The 16,685-nt window shown below is 45.4% G+C and overlaps 1 protein-coding gene across 1 annotated transcript in view; it reads right to left on the bottom strand.

Annotated features, from left to right (window-relative positions):
• Positions 1 to 704: 704 nt before the first annotated feature.
• The window catches only part of LOC106571993 (LIM/homeobox protein LMX-1.2), a 101,883-nt gene continuing 85,902 nt past the window's right edge, over positions 705 to 16,685 (bottom strand). Inside the window, exons 3-8 of the mRNA XM_014145671.3 lie at positions 8,380 to 8,612; positions 6,162 to 6,340; positions 5,635 to 5,712; positions 5,237 to 5,303; positions 3,255 to 3,419; positions 705 to 2,023 (exon numbers count right to left, since the gene is read on the bottom strand). Of these exons, the coding sequence (XP_014001146.1) occupies positions 1,866 to 2,023; positions 3,255 to 3,419; positions 5,237 to 5,303; positions 5,635 to 5,712; positions 6,162 to 6,340; positions 8,380 to 8,612 (880 nt within the window). The 3' untranslated portion in view covers positions 705 to 1,865. The remainder of the gene's footprint in view (positions 2,024 to 3,254; positions 3,420 to 5,236; positions 5,304 to 5,634; positions 5,713 to 6,161; positions 6,341 to 8,379; positions 8,613 to 16,685) is intronic.

Raw genomic sequence — 16,685 nt, 5'->3', positions numbered from 1 at the left:
ATAAAACTAAACCTAGCCTAGCCTGGCCACAGAGGGCCTCAACATGAGGCCATGTCGTGGGTTAGTTTATGGTCCTCACGAGACCACCATTACAAAGTGAGTTTAATAAACAGCTGTCCTGACCTCTCGCCCCCCCCCCCCCCCCGGATTCCCTAGTCAGTGATGAAACGCTGCCGGTTCCCTGCCCACAGTTGGTCCGTGTGGGGCTTATGAGAAGGCTCATCTTTTAGCGATCATTCTCTGTAGAGGCAGCTATTAGCCTGTCCTGATTATGCAAGGCCCCATGGGTAACATACCATGTCTGAGGGCCATAGTTTCTCTTAAAGCGTCTCAGGCTCTTATTGTCAGGGTTGACCTGGGTCAGAGAACCACCATGGGGGGAACAGAGCACCTTGTGCAAACATACTGTCATTGATCTGTCATTTGTTATTACCCCTCCAATGTTAGTGTTTGTTGGTTAATTACCTGAACTGAAAGATATGCTTGATTTTCTTTTCTTCTTCTCTTCTTCCTCACAAGATATGGTGCAGAAACAATGTATTGCCATCTTTCATATGAATGATTATAAAATGGACTGAATAGGCCTACATCTAATGACCCTTATTTTCACATTTAGGTTATGAATTTAAATGTGTCGTTCTCAGATCCAGTATGTCATTGAAAAATGTGTAAGAAGAATATTAAGGAAGACAAGAAATAGGAACTGGGGTTTTTCAGAGTTTATTTTGTAGTACCAACAAACTTTGGTAATTTAGCAAATTGTAGCAATAAAAATGCACTCTCGACAAGATCTCAGTCAGCTCGTGACAAATAAATAGCACAGTGATACTAATTTACACAACAAAAAAATACTACTATAAATTTCATAATCAAAAGGACAGAAATGAATTATAATGCTTCTTCTCACTACTTTACACTGGGATCTTTGCCTTTTTAAATAAAGCTTTTCCATTTTTGAAGTATCACTTAGCATGTTGTCCTTTAATAAATAGATTGGTGTCCATTTCAACATGCAAAACTGCTTGGTTTTTGAGAATGTTCCACATATACTATATACACTTAAACAAAACATTTTTTTTTTAATCCAATCATGTCTTTCACAAACTCTCTTTAATATCACACATCCAAGAAGCTTAATGGTGAAACGTATATTATCAAAATGATTTATGGTTGTTGTAGTGTTGATAAAGAAACATGATCAGCATATACCAACTTTGTACATCGTAATATACTCAATTTGGTGTTATACATATATATTTTTTTTATCTATGCTTTTAGGAAAGGTTCACTTGGACACATGCTCAGAGAAGGTTTCCGTTGATAAAGCTTGGACACATAGCTGGATGACTGAGTCCTCTACTGGTTAACTGACGTTTCAAAATCAGTGACTTGGACTATATATATATATACATTTTCCCCTTTAGAATTCAGGTCAAACAAATATTCCCATTTCATTATATATACAAATGCGGACTTAAATAAGTATTCTTCTGAGCATAGATGCAACGACATTCGTTTTTTTTTTTTTTACAAACATCCCGCAGAAATCCCTCCAATACCGTTCTTAACCATGTTGTAGTTTAAGTTCCCACTGCTTCTCCAATACACGGGGAAAAGTGTCCAATTATGTCTTCAAGTTTGTCCTTCTCTCTTAGTTCCTGGCTACAAGCCTGTGGAGATTATAGTTTTTTTTGCATGGTACCTTTCCGTTTTTCCCTTCAGTTATTTTCTTGAGGCAAAAGCTTGTTTTATGGCTGTACAGTTATGTACTGAGTATCCCCTCACCTGCCTCCCTCCCTCCCTCCCTCCATCCCTCCCTCCCTCCATCCCTCCATCCCCAACCCCCTTCGGTTCGGGGTTGACTTTCAGGAGGCAAAGTAAGAGCTCTGCATGGAGTAGAGACGGTCGATGGGGTTCCCCACCCGCACCTGCAGGGAGCCAATGTCGGACGCCGCCATGAAACAGTCGCTGAGGCTGGTGAGGGACGTGTCGCTGTCGATGTCGTGGAAAATGGAGTCATTTCCTGTTAGAGAAGAGAGACAGAAGCAAAGACAAACAGAGCTATGAGTGAGGTTATGTGAACTAGTTGCTCAAATAAATAAACAGACAGGGGGAGGGAGCTGTTTACACAAAAAAAAACTAAACGGATAAAGAACAACCCCCCCCCCCAAAAAAAAAATAAAACTGTTAATGTTTGTGGTTTGGCCGTGGCAATAACTTTAAATCAGCTGGGATGAACGTTCACTGTTAATGGGGGAGTGTGTGGGCTGCAATATCTCTGATTGCACCTATTGCCACCTGAATCAAAGTGCTTCCAAAGCCTCAATAAAGATGGCACACAACAGAAAATAATGAGTGTTACGGGGACACTGTGGCAACACAACCAGAGACTGCGTGTTCTTTTCTTAGTCCATGGCACCAGTGTTTAATTGCAGCTACGAGGAGTCTTCTCTCCTGGGTGTTGCTGGTGCTTTGGATCTAAATGACACCATTACATCAGGACAGAGACAGCTTGATGGCCCATACATTTTTAATCAGACACACACATTATTGGTTAGCCTTTGCAGCAATAAAACCAGTACGTGTGTGTGTGTGTGTGTGTGTGTGTGTGTGGTGGGGGGGGGGGGGGGGGGGGGGTCGTAAGGACCAAGGGTTTGGTGAAGGATGACATCATTTGGGGCGAGTGTTAGGAGATGAGACAGCGGTGATGGTTTGGACAAAGCTGTAGCCTGAAGACCATCTGAAGACCACCTGAAGACCATCTGAAAACCACCTGAAAACCACCTGAAAACCACCTGAAAACCACCTGAAGACCATCTGAAAACCACCTGAAGACCATCTGAAGACCATCTGAAAACCACCTGAAAACCACCTGAAGACCACCTGAAGACGACCTGAAAACCATCTGAAAACCATCGGCTCACAGGATACCAATTCACCAGAGAGACAGGAATCTTTAGGCCAATTGTACAATATGCTACACACATATGCAACTACCTGATATCAGGGGTGGGGGGGAATTATCTCCCAGAGCACAGAGTATTCAGCCATGCCATGTTATTCTTAGTATAAGGTGAGCCTATATGATTCATAATGTGACCAAGCTAATTAGACCACTGTGTGTGTGTGTGTGTGTGTGTGTGTGTGTGTGTGTGTGTGTGTGTGTGTGTGTGTGTGTGTGTGTGTGTGTGTGTGTGTGTGTGTGTGTGTGTGTGTACTGCCTGTGTGACTTGACTCTGTGCTGCTGTCCTCACCGTATGGGTTCATGTGGTCTCCGGGCATCTGTGGTGGGGTGAGTCCATGCTGGAAGGGGTCAGTGCCGTAGCCGTTCTGCTCCATAGCCACTAGCTGCTGCTGCTGAGGGGGGCCCAGGGGGGTGTAGGAGCTCAGCAGGCCCTCCATCCGACCCGACATCACTTCTGGATGGGACAGAGACAAACAGGTGAATATCTCTTCTGGAGGGAGGACAGAGACATACAGGTGAAGATCTCTTCTGGAGGGAGGACAGAGACATACAGGTGAAGATCTCTTCTGGAGGGAGGACAGAGACATACAGGTGAATATCTCTTCTGGAGGGAGGACAGAGACATACAGGTGAATATCTCTTCTGGATGGGACAGAAACATACAGGTGAAGATCTCTTCTGGAGGGAGGACAGAGACATACAGGTGAATATCTCTTCTGGAGGGAGGACAGAAACATACAGGTGAATATCTCTTCTGGAGGGAGGACAGAGACATACAGGTGAAGATCTCTTCTGGAGGGAGGACAGAAACATACAGGTGAAGATCTCTTCTGGAGGGAGGACAGAAACATACAGGTGAATATCTCTTCTGGAGGGAGGACAGAAACATACAGGTGAAGATCTCTTCTGGATGGGAGGACAGAGACATACAGGTGAATATCTCTTCTGGAGGGAGGACAGAGACATACAGGTGAATATCTCTTCTGGAGGGAGGACAGAAACATACAGGTGAAGATCTCTTCTGGAGGGAGGACAGAGACAAACAGGTGAATATCTCTTCTGGAGGGAGGACAGAGACATACAGGTGAATATCTCTTCTGGAGGGAGGACAGAGACATACAGGTGAATATCTCTTCTGGAGGGAGGACAGAAACATACAGGTGAAGATCTCTTCTGGAGAGGACAGAGACATACAGGTGAATATCTCTTCTGGAGGGAGGACAGAGACATACAGGTGAATATCTCTTCTGGAGAGGACAGAAACATACAGGTGAAGATCTCTTCTGGAGGGAGGACAGAAACATACAGGTGAATATCTCTTCTGGAGGGAGGACAGAAACATACAGGTGAAGATCTCTTCTGGAGGGAGGACAGAAACATACAGGTGAAGATCTCTTCTGGAGGGAGGACAGAGACATACAGGTGAAGATCTCTTCTGGAGGGAGGACAGAAACATACAGGTGAATATCTCTTCTGGAGGGAGGACAGAAACATACAGGTGAAGATCTCTTCTGGATGGGAGGACAGAGACATACAGGTGAAGATCTCTTCTGGAGGGAGGACAGAAACATACAGGTGAATATCTCTTCTGGAGGGAGGACAGAAACATACAGGTGAATATCTCTTCTGGAGGGAGGACAGAAACATACAGGTGAAGATCTCTTCTGGAGGGAGGACAGAGACATACAGGTGAATATCTCTTCTGGATGGGAGGACAGAGACATACAGGTGAATATCTCTTCTGGAGGGAGGACAGAAACATACAGGTGAATATCTCTTCTGGAGGGAGGACAGAAACATACAGGTGAAGATCTCTTCTGGAGGGGGGACAGAGACATACAGGTGAATATCTCTTCTGGAGGGAGGACAGAGACATACAGGTGAATATCTCTTCTGGAGGGAGGACAGAAACATACAGGTGAAGATCTCTTCCGGAGGGAGGACAGAGACATACAGGTGAAGATCTCTTCTGGAGGGAGGACAGAAACATACAGGTGAATATCTCTTCTGGAGGGAGGACAGAAACATACAGGTGAAGATCTCTTCTGTCCTTGACCTATTCACCTATTCTTACAACATGTTCCATCTCCTCTCCAAACCACACTCTCAGCCAGTTCACCTCTTGGGCACACACGCACGTGCATGCACACACACACACCACACACACACCACACACACACACACACACACACAAAACACACACAAAACACACACACACACACACACACAAAACACACAGACATACAGACACACACAACTAGAGCAGCCTACCTTGGCCTAGCCTTTGAGAGTTCTGCTGCTCGTGCTGTTGTTGCTGTCTCCGGGCTAGCTTCTTCATCTACAAATAAAACACAATGCTGGTTAATAACAGACGCAAAAGCTTGACCAACATGTATAGACAATATGGTTCATACTTCAGTGAATCTTAGGCTACGTCCCAAATAGCACCCTTATTCCCTATATATACAGCACTACTTTTGACCAAAGCCCTTTGGGCCATAGAGTGCACCATGTAGGGAATAGCTAATGCCACATGGGACGGTGAATAGAGTAGCATTAAGGTGCCCTAAAAACCTGATCGTTGACTGTTGAAATGTTTATTAAAGTGATTAAAGTGACCCTGTTTCATTTGGGGAGCAGCCTTTAGACATCGTTCAGGTAGATCTCACCTTGGCTCTTTGGTTCTGGAACCACACTTGGACAACACGGACACTAAGGCCTGTCTCTGCCGCCAGCGTCTCTCTAACCTGGGGGGAGAAGTCAAAACAGATACATTTAATCCCCCTCTTGTAAAGCATTCTTACAGAGGGAGTAAAAGGTGGTAGAAAGTATTTAAAATACAGTATACTTTTGATGGTCGATAAAAGTGTGTGTATATAGTTGTTTAAATTCTTAATGACATTTTATTCAATATTTAATACAAGTGTAGTAATATCTTAGTAGTATCTTCTAGAAGTGGTAGACACATTGTTATTTGGTAAGGCACAACAATAGTAGTAGGAAAAGCCTAAATTCGGATGGGCTCTAAAGTTCATGGCTGTTTAAGACACAGTATTAAATTCAGTCCAATTTAATCTATTCCTGACCAAGATGGTTGCCATTATTGGAACATACTAGAGCTACGCAGGTCTATGACATCATTTCCTCTTGTGAATGATAGGATCTGTATGGTTTCGTCAGACGGTAAGGTGGTTACCTTCCGGCAGGGTTTGGAGGACACCTCGAAGGATGCCTTGAAGGCTCTCCTCTGCTGGGTGGTCAGGATGGTGCGTGGCCGTTTGGGACGGCGAGGGTCTTTCCCGTCATCACTGCCCTTACCCTGGCCCCCGGAGCCCTTCTCAGGCTTCCCGTCCAGCTCCTCAGCTTCACTCTTCTCTGCAAAAAAGGAAATACAACCAAAAAGTATTTGAATCATATGAAACATTGTTGAACTAACCCTTGACTACTACATGCAGCAGCAGATTTCTCTTTCAAATAAATGTGCAGAGGATACTGTTATAGAACTGTAAAAGGAAATAATCAATATTGATATACTCTGCATTGATAGGCATGGGAGAGGGTGTCTACAGCTGTCTGGTGATTTAACAGGATCGGTGGGGCCCCCCCAAGGGACAGTTGAGCTAACGTAGGCTAATGCGATTAGCATGAGTTTGTAAGTAACTAGAACATTTCCCAGAACATAGACATATCTGATATTGGCAAAAAGTTTAAATTCTTGTTAATCTAACTGCACTGTCCAATTTACAGTAGGCATTACAGTGAAAGAACACCATGCTATTGTTTGAGGGGAGTGCACAGTTATGAACTTGAAAAGTTATTAATAAACCAATTAGGCACCTTTGTGCAGTCTTGATACAACATTTTGAATAGAAATGCAATGGTTCATTGGATCAGTCTAACACTTTGCACATACACTGCTGACATCTAGTGGCCAAAATCTAAATTGCGCCTGGGCTGGAATAATACATTATGGTCTTTCTCTTGCATTTCAAAGATGATGGTACAAAAAAAACGCATGGTTTTTCATTGTATTATCTTTTACCAGATCTAATGTGTTACATTCATTTCACATTTCCACAAACTTCAAAGTGTTTCCTTTGAAATGGTCTCAAGAATATGCATATCCTTGCTTCAGGTCCTGAGCTACAGGCAGTTAGATTTGGGTATGTCATTTTAGGCGAAAATTGGGGGGGGAAAGGGGTGGATCCTTAAGAGGTTTTAAGTCTTGCCTTCTTTGGATAAAAAAAAAAAAAAGACAACAGTAATTTGAACATTGTGTGTTTCAGCAGAGTTCTAGCAGATGTTGTTGACAGAACTGAAACAGCATCGCTGTTTCTTTGACCTCTCTCCACCGTTTCAAATGACCTGTATCCACACTAAAGTATATAATGGAAAATCATTGTTACATCTATTCAATGGATCCCCCTTCATTATTTCCATGACTTTCTTACTGTTATTGGTTATCTTTCAACTTCTTCCATTTAGCCAAATGTTTGACTCCGATCATGTATTTAATATCAATGATCTTAAATTGTTGATTAAACACACATTCATAATATGTTAAATTAAGCTCCCCGGGTTTTAATAACCCCTGTCTGGTGTTAAATAATGTCCCAAAAGGCTCCTTATTTCCTATATAGTGCACTACTATTGGCCAGGTGCCCATCTCTTCAACAGTTCCATACAGTAGTTGAAGTCATTCATCATTACTGTATTAAAATCAGTGAAGATACAGTTTGTAATGATACCACCACATGTTCTGCACAGTATCTAAAGCATATGGTGCTACTAACCATACTGGTTTGGCAAGCTGCATCATTATTTGGACAAAGGAAGAACCAGAGGAACAGACAGGAGAAGCTCGCACATCTGTGGAACAGGGTACAGCACCACTGTCTGTGGAACAGGGTACAGCACCACTGTCTGTGGAACAGGGTACAGCACCACTGTCTGTGGAACAGGGCACAGCACCACTGTCTGTGGAACAGGGTACAGCACCACTGTCTGTGGAACAGGGTACAGAACCACTGTCTGTGGAACAGGGTACAGCACCACTGTCTGTGGAACAGGGCACAGCACCACTGTCTGTGGAACAGGGCACAGCACCACTGTCTGTGGAACAGGGTACAGCACCACTGTCTGTGGAACAGGGTACAGCACCACTGTCTGTGGAACAGGGCACAGCACCACTGTCTGTGGAACAGGGCACAGCACCACTGTCTGTGGAACAGGGCACAGCACCACTGTCTGTGGAACAGGGCACAGCACCACTGTCTGTGGAACAGGGTACAGCACCACTGTCTGTGGAACAGGGTACAGAACCACTGTCTGTGGAACAGGGTACAGCACCACTGTCTGTGGAACAGGGTACAGCACCACTGAGGAAACGTGTTTAAGGAGAGTTGTACTTTTACCTGAATCTGAAGCGTCAGGACTCATAGAGCTGAGCAGTTCCTTCTCCCTCTCATAGTCGCTCTTGCAGAGCAGCTGGCCCTCCTTGAGGACAAACTCGTCTCCTTTGCACAGCTGCCTGTCGCACACGCAGCAGCAGAAACAGCCCAGGTGGTACACACAGTCCAGGGCACGCATCACAAACTCAGTAGGAGCTATATTCTCCAGGCAACCACTGCACTTGGTGGCAAACAGCCTGGGGAGACAAGAGTAGGGGAAAGCATAGGTGATGAGACCAGAGTTGGAACAGATTGCTTGGAGTAGTCTTGAATTATTTGTGACGACCAATGGTTGTAACAACTACAGATATATTGTTCTTAGCAGTACAATTATTACTACTATTTACTGCATGTAGTATAATGTCAATCATAAATGTTAGATTTTATACTTGTATACTCCTGTAGGCTCTAAAATAACAATTTAACTGAATTTGAAGTAAATCAGCCAAACAAACATCGGACTAGCGTCAAAAAAAAAGAAGAAGGTTTTGGTAACATTCTGTTTGCTATATGTGACAGAGTAGGACAGGGCTGTGCTTGGCTAGCTGAGCAGGCTACCCCCTGCGACTCCTTAGCCTTTTGACACCCGCTCAACTGTAAAAGCGCAGCCGAACGCCCCCCGCAATGCTCCGCTTGAGCCCGACTGGGGGGGGTTGTGGGGGTTTAGGGGGAAGCAGAGTGTTAAATGATTCGAGATGATCCATTTGCAACGCAACAAGGCCTGATAGGTAGGCAGCAGTAGCAGCATAGTACTATGACTTTTTGAATTCCAGAAATTACATCTTGACAACCAATCATCCAACAAAAAGATTGAACAGGGATAAAATGTTCCCATGTACAAAACATTTGATCAGACAGTTAGAAATACAGCCTGAACTGCGGTACATTGGATCCCACCTCTGACACCAATTTGACAAATACAATATCAGGGTAAATGGTCCTCCTGTTTCCCATATATTTAGCTACGATAGTCCAATCAGTAACAATTGCCAGAGTACATGAATCTACAGAACATTCTGTTACCATCCACCTCTCCCACAGGCAGCTGCTGTTACCAGCCACCTCTTCCACAGGCAGCTGCTGTTCCATGCTGTCCCGAGTCCCAAACCAATTATCCTGCTTCATGAATATTACAGGCAGGTGCCCCAGCGAGGCCGGGGTGGGACAGAGCGGAGGGTGGATGCCCCATGGTGTGTGTGGATTACAACCGGCTCTGACGTCTGCCTCGTGGCGACTCCTTCGTATGATAATGACCCGCAGAGACTTTGTTTAATAACGCGCTCAGCATCTGTAATATCACTGCCCCCAAATCACAGCACCTCAGGGCTGATGAGTACACCAAGGGTTTGAGAGAGAGAGAGAGAGAGAGAGAGAGAGAGAGAGAGAGAGAGAGAGAGAGAGAGAGAGAGAGAGAGAGAGAGGGGGAGGTTGGAAAGAAGGGCTGTGTGTGTGAGAGAGAGAGAGAGAGAGAGAGAGAGAGAGAGAGAGAGAGAGAGAGAGAGAGAGAGAGCGAGAGAGAGAGAGCGAGAGAGAGGGGAGGTTGGAAAGAAGGGCTGTGTGTGTGAGAGAGAGAGAGAGAGAGAGAGAGAGAGAGAGAGAGAGAGAGAGAGAGAGAGAGAGAGAGAGAGAGAGAGGGGGAGGTTGGAAAGAAGGGCTGTGAGAGAGAAATAAAATAGAAGAGTGGGTAATAAAGAGAGCTGGAGAACATTATTAAAATGCTTTTTTCCACAGTTCATACTAGGGCTTGGCGATATGGCCAAACTATCACACTATTTAAAACAAATTGGACGGTATTTTATGTTTTTAAAAGTTATACATTTGCTTTATGAGTAGTGTGTGACCCTAGGTTGGTAACACATACATTATAAGTGATGTCAAATGGGTCTTTCTCCATTCTGATTGGTTTATACTGTTCAATTCAACATTTCTGAATTTCTTTCACTCAGAGAGAGCTGAGAGAGATGACTCAAGTAGGGAAGTAAACTATAAAAATGGACTTTAAACATTTCACAAACCAAAACATTCAAATACCGTTATAGAAAGTAAAGTAAAAACCCAAATCGGTCCATGCATCAATACTGGTATATCGTTAAATACAGTACAGCGACCAGCCCTAGTTCATTCTCATAGTTTACAAACTTCCCCTTGACAAAGGATTTAGGACGAGACTATGCATGCTGTCACAATCAGGCCAAAGACATATCGGAATCCCAGTCAGCCAAATCAAATGGAATTAAAAGGTGAAAGGTTAAAAACGGAGACTTCCATACAACTTAGGGAAGTGCTACAACTCCCCATCCGGATGGAATCAGTCTGCTTTCTATTCTCTCCCTTCTTCTCTTGCCCTTTTACCAAACTGGCTAATCTTGTAGGACATTATTTTCCCACTTCCTCTCTCTGTCACCTTGCATTATTACGGGGCCTGTAATTCCCATTTGTCCCTTGAGGAATCTTTCTGTCCGGCATTGTCCCGGAGTTTAATCCAGACTTTTTCCCCCAGCGTTGGGGCCTCCTGAGCTCCATTCTCAACGAGGTCGGTTCGGAATATCCAATGTGTGACGCTGCCGCTATGGCAACCGACCCCTCCCTCTCCAGGAGGGGAGCGAGCGAGGGGGCCGAGAGGAGAGAGAGGTTCACTGAAGCTGGTAGGAGAAGTAAAGCCTTCTCTGAAGAACTGAAGAAGGGGAATTAACAGTGAACGCTGGACTGGGGTAAAGGGATGTGTGTGTGTGTGTGTGTGTGTATGTGTGTGTGTGTGTGTGTGTGTGTGTGTGTGTGTGTGTGTGTGTGTGTGTGTATATACACAGATCGGGGGTTAAATCCACTTCTTCTCTGTGCATGGCCCCCTCACTCAGACTCCGGCTGCTAGTCACAATCAAACAGGGTCGGCTCTCCAAAACAGAGCCCTTTGAATGACACAAGCACTGCAGTGTGGGGGAAGCTAATCCCAATTTAATACCTTTCCAAGTTTGGCCTCTGAAGAAATCGCGTCTTTGAGGGGGAGGGTGAGCCTGCCTGGTCTGTATGAGCGAGGAGGGGGCTCGGGCTTGACGTAAAAGGGAAGTTGGTTGCATCTCCCTCACACAGAGCTGGTCTAATGACTCTGCAGAGGTTCCTACATTAACCCAGAGCTGGTCTAATGACTCTGCAGAGGTTCCTACATTAACCCAGAGCTGGTCTAATGACTCTGCAGAGGTTCCTACATTAACCCAGAGCTGGTCTAAACTGACCGGATCCCAGATGTAACAATGATGAAGGTGACTAAAGTACTGACCAGGACACACCGTGATGAAGGTGACTAAAGTACTGGCCAGGACACACCGTGATGAAGGTGACTAAAGTACTGACCAGGACACACCGTGATGAAGGTGACTAAAGTACTGACCAGGACACACCGTGATGAAGGTGACTAAAGTACTGACCAGGACACACCGTGATGAAGGTGACTAAAGTACTGGCCAGGACACACCGTGATGAAGGTGACTAAAGTACTGGCCAGGACACACCGTGATGAAGGTGACTAAAGTACTGACCAGGACACACCGTGATGAAGGTGACTAAAGTACTGACCAGGACACACCGTGATGAAGGTGACTAAAGTACTGGCCAGGACACACCGTGATGAAGGTGACTAAAGTACTGACCAGGACACACCGTGATGAAGGTGACTAAAGTACTGGCCTGGACACACCGTGATGAAGGTAACTAAATTACTGACCAGGACACACACCGTGATGAAGGTGACTAAAGTACTGGCCAGGACACACCGCGATGAAGGTGACTAAAGTACTGGCCAGGACACACCGCGATGAAGGTGACTAAAGTACTGGCCAGGACACACACCGTGATGAAGGTGACTAAAGTACTGGCCAGGACACACCGTGATGAAGGTGACTAAAGTACTGACCAGGACACACCGTGATGAAGGTGACTAAAGTACTGGCCAGGACACACCGTGATGAAGGTGACTAAAGTACTGGCCAGGACACACCGTGATGAAGGTGACTAAAGTACTGACCAGGACACACCGTGATGAAGGTGACTAAAGTACTGGCCAGGACACACCGTGATGAAGGTGACTAAAGTACTGACCAGGACACACCGTGATGAAGGTGACTAAAGTACTGACCAGGACACACCGTGATGAAGGTGACTAAAGTACTGGCCAGGACACACCGTGATGAAGGTGACTAAAGTACTGACCAGGACACACCGTGATGAAGGTGACTAAAGTACTGACCAGGACACACCGTGATGAAGGTGACTAAAGTACTGGCCAGGACACACCGTGATGAAGGTGACTAAAGTACTGACCAGGACACACCGTGATGAAGGTGACTAAAGTACTGGCCAGGACACACCGTGATGAAGGTGACTAAAGTACTGGCCAGGACACACCGTGATGAAGGTGACTAAAGTACTGACCAGGACACACCGTGATGAAGGTGACTAAAGTACTGGCCAGGACACACCGTGATGAAGGTGACTAAAGTACTGACCAGGACACACCGTGATGAAGGTGACTAAAGTACTGGCCTGGACACACCGTGATGAAGGTAACTAAATTACTGACCAGGACACACCGTGATGAAGGTGACTAAAGTACTGGCCAGGACACACCGTGATGAAGGTGACTAAAGTACTGGCCAGGACACACCGCGATGAAGGTGACTAAAGTACTGGCCAGGACACACCGCGATGAAGGTGACTAAAGTACTGGCCAGGACACACCGTGATGAAGGTGACTAAAGTACTGGCCAGGACACACCGTGATGAAGGTGACTAAAGTACTGACCAGGACACACCGTGATGAAGGTGACTAAAGTACTGGCCAGGACACACCGTGATGAAGGTGACTAAAGTACTGGCCAGGACACACCGTGATGAAGGTGACTAAAGTACTGGCCAGGACACACCGTGATGAAGGTGACTAAAGTACTGACCAGGACACACCGTGATGAAGGTGACTAAAGTACTGACCAGGACACACCGTGATGAAGGTGACTAAAGTACTGGCCAGGACACATCGTGATGAAGGTGACTAACCAGCCCACACACCAGCCCACACACCAGCCCACACGATTTCACTGATATTAAATCCCATCGCTTATTTCTGAAGCAAGTTGACTGCCATAATTAGGCTTCATTTTGATGAAGTTAGAGGCATAACGTTGTTGTTTGCTCGGGTAACACACACACACACACACACACACACACACACACACACACACACACACACACACACACACACACACACACACACACACAGACACACACAGACACACACAGACACACACACACACACACACACACACACACAGACACACACAGACACACACACACACACACAAGATATTTGGCTTGAGAATTCGTCTCTGTGGCCTCCCACCACCAGGGTTGCCCCAACGTCCCAGCAGCATCAATATTGACACAGGACGCTACCCAGCTCTTTCTCTCTCTGCACGAGGAGTCTGGCTGTCTCTAGTCAGTCTCTGTTTAGGAATGGAGAGTTAATCCCCAAGGACGGTCGACAACAGACTCCCCACTGAGATCATTGCTTTCTCTCTGGCTTTTCATCTCAACGTTTAATCTCTCTCTCGGTCTGTCTCTTTCTCAATCTCTCTCTCTCACACTGTTTTTCTCTCTCGTTCTCTCTTTTCGCCTTTTTCTCTCTCACTCCCATTTATTTGTGTGCCTTTTTCTATCAAGATTGAAGACCTTAGGAAACAAATAGTCATGATTTGTTTTGTTGTTAAGGGTTAAGAATGACTTTCTCAAACCCAGTTTAAGTATATAAGTACATATATCATGGGTCAAACTTTCTCATCAAGTAAAGATATAAAGATGTAACTTAATGCATAACCAATATATATTATTATATATTATATATTTGTATTATTATTATTATTATATATTAAATATATATTATTAAGAAAATGTCATACTAGCTATGACGGGTCCTCATGCAGGTTATGAGTGACTGTACAAGGTCCTAAGGTGACTGTATGGTAGACAGCTATAGAATGTTATGGATGGCAACACAGTATCTGTGATTTCTCTGTATGTGAAGGTATGTCTAGTTGACTAGAGATCTCTATGATTCTCCCGTAGGTTCCATTTGGAGATAGACAGCAAAGTCTTACCTCAGAGAAGACAAAAAGAGAGAGAAAACCAAAACTGTGTCCCAAAATGGCACCCTACAGCCTACAGGCACTACTTTCACCCAGGGCCCATGGAGCTCTGGTCCAATAGGATGCCATTTGGGATGTAACCAATGAGAGGTCAGTGAACCATTGTGTTGACAAGTTAAAATGAGAGACAGCCAGCAGACAGTGGCTACACTCTGTTACGGCCATCATAGGTTGGAGGGACACCTTTCTAGTGGTCTGGCTGACGCTAAAACCTATATGATAAGCAGATGCTGTCTGTGTTGAGTGATTTTCCGTTCAATTATTATTCTCAACACATTTCTTTCTCTCCCTCCACTCTTTTAAATGTCTCTTTGATACTATAATGAACTCTGAGGCCTGCTCCCAGAGTGCAACAGCAGACTCTCAGGCCTGCTCCCAGGGTGCAACAGCAGACTCTGAGGCCTGCTCCCAGAGTGCAACAGCAGACTCTGAGGCCTGCTCCCAGAGTGCAACAGCAGACTCTGAGGCCTGCTCCCAGAGTGCAACAGCAGACTCTGAGGCCTGCTCCCAGGGTGCAACAGCAGACTCTGAGGCCTGCTCCCAGGGTGCAACAGCAGACTCTGAGGCCTGCTCCCAGAGTGCAACAGCAGACTCTGAGGCCTGCTCCCAGAGTGCAACAGCAGACTCTGAGGCCTGCTCCCAGGGTGCAACAGCAGACTCTGAGGCCTGCTCCCAGGGTGCAACAGCAGATTGGGGGGTGGGGGGGCCTTTTCCAACCGCTCCCTCCACATCCACCTAATGAGTGAACATGTGTGCACTACAAAGTGGCCAAGGGTGTTATTAAATGCTGCAGTAGATTTAAATAGGCTTTTCTTTTAGATCTGGGATATTACTGGACCAAGATGTCTCTTTATGGAAAATGCTGCATTGCGGTCGTCCGTATGGACGGCTTTGACAAATACAAGACAGGCAACAGATTTTTCCACTGCTGTCAAACAGCAGCGCCCTTATCAAAGGATTCGTCAGATAAGCCACATCCCAATCCAGTCCTCTCATGTGTGTATGAGACAACACAGTCTACTGGAAATGTCCAACCCAGGTTACAGAGACTTAACGCTTCTCTTGTAAACTTCTGCAGTTGATAAAGATGAAAAGTTGGAACTCTGTGAACCAAAGAGCATTTGGTCATGAATAGAAGGGCTGGTTTGATCTTCAAGAACACCTTGAGTGGACAGATCTCAATGTTCCTGTTTGACCGTTCCTCCTGGACGGATCTCAATGTTCCTGTTAGACCGTTCCTCCTGGACGGATATCAATGTTCCTGTTTGACCGTTCCTCCTGGACGGATCTCAATGTTCCTGTTAGACCGTTCCTCCTGGACGGATATCAATGTTCCTGTTTGATCGTTCCTCCTGGACGGATCTCAATGTTCCTGTTAGACCGTTCCTCCTGGACGGATCTCAATGTTCCTGTTAGACCGTTCCTCCTGGACGGATCTCAATGTTCCTGTTAGACCGTTCCGACATCAACAAAAAGAAACAATGAATATGTTCTCTTTCTCAGTGAGGTTTTCAGACATTGGCAAAACAGATAAAGAAGAAAGGGTAGTTGGCCCTTGTAGGGACTTTACAAAAAGCTCACAGTTACAATTCACTCTCAATTTAAATCCACTCTTATTGCAAATTCAGAAATGATCTCACAATTACAGTGAGTAAAAGGGTAAGTACTATAGAGTTAAGAGCACCGTAACTTAGCATCAGTATCACAGGTCAGCACCTAGCTATAATTACTAACTGCAGGGACAAATTAACCAAATCAAAAAGATGCTTTCACTTCGGTCCCCGGGGACGGCTGGAGCGAGCGGTTAAATCACCTCCTACTTCTCTGTGCATTAGCATGTTAATGACCTTTACATTGAGCTCCTTTGTTTTTTAATTAAGCTCCCAGCAGGTATGGGAGGGAGGGATGGAGAAAGGGAGAGAGAGAGAGAGAGGGAGAGAGAGGGAGAGAGAGGGAGAGAGAGGGAGAGATATAGAGAGTGAGATGGGGAGAGGGGGAGAGAGAGGGAGAGAGAGAGCGAGAGAGAGAGAGAGCGAGAGAGAGAGGGAGAGAGAGCGAGAGAGAGAGGGAGGGAGAAAG

The sequence above is a fragment of the Salmo salar genome, chromosome 01 (genome assembly GCF_965601325.2).
Source record: "Salmo salar chromosome 01, fSalSal1, whole genome shotgun sequence".
In the NCBI taxonomy this organism is placed as follows: domain Eukaryota; kingdom Metazoa; phylum Chordata; class Actinopteri; order Salmoniformes; family Salmonidae; genus Salmo; species Salmo salar.
Note: the sequence above shows the minus strand (reverse complement) of the source record. Positions and strands in the feature narration are given on the sequence as shown.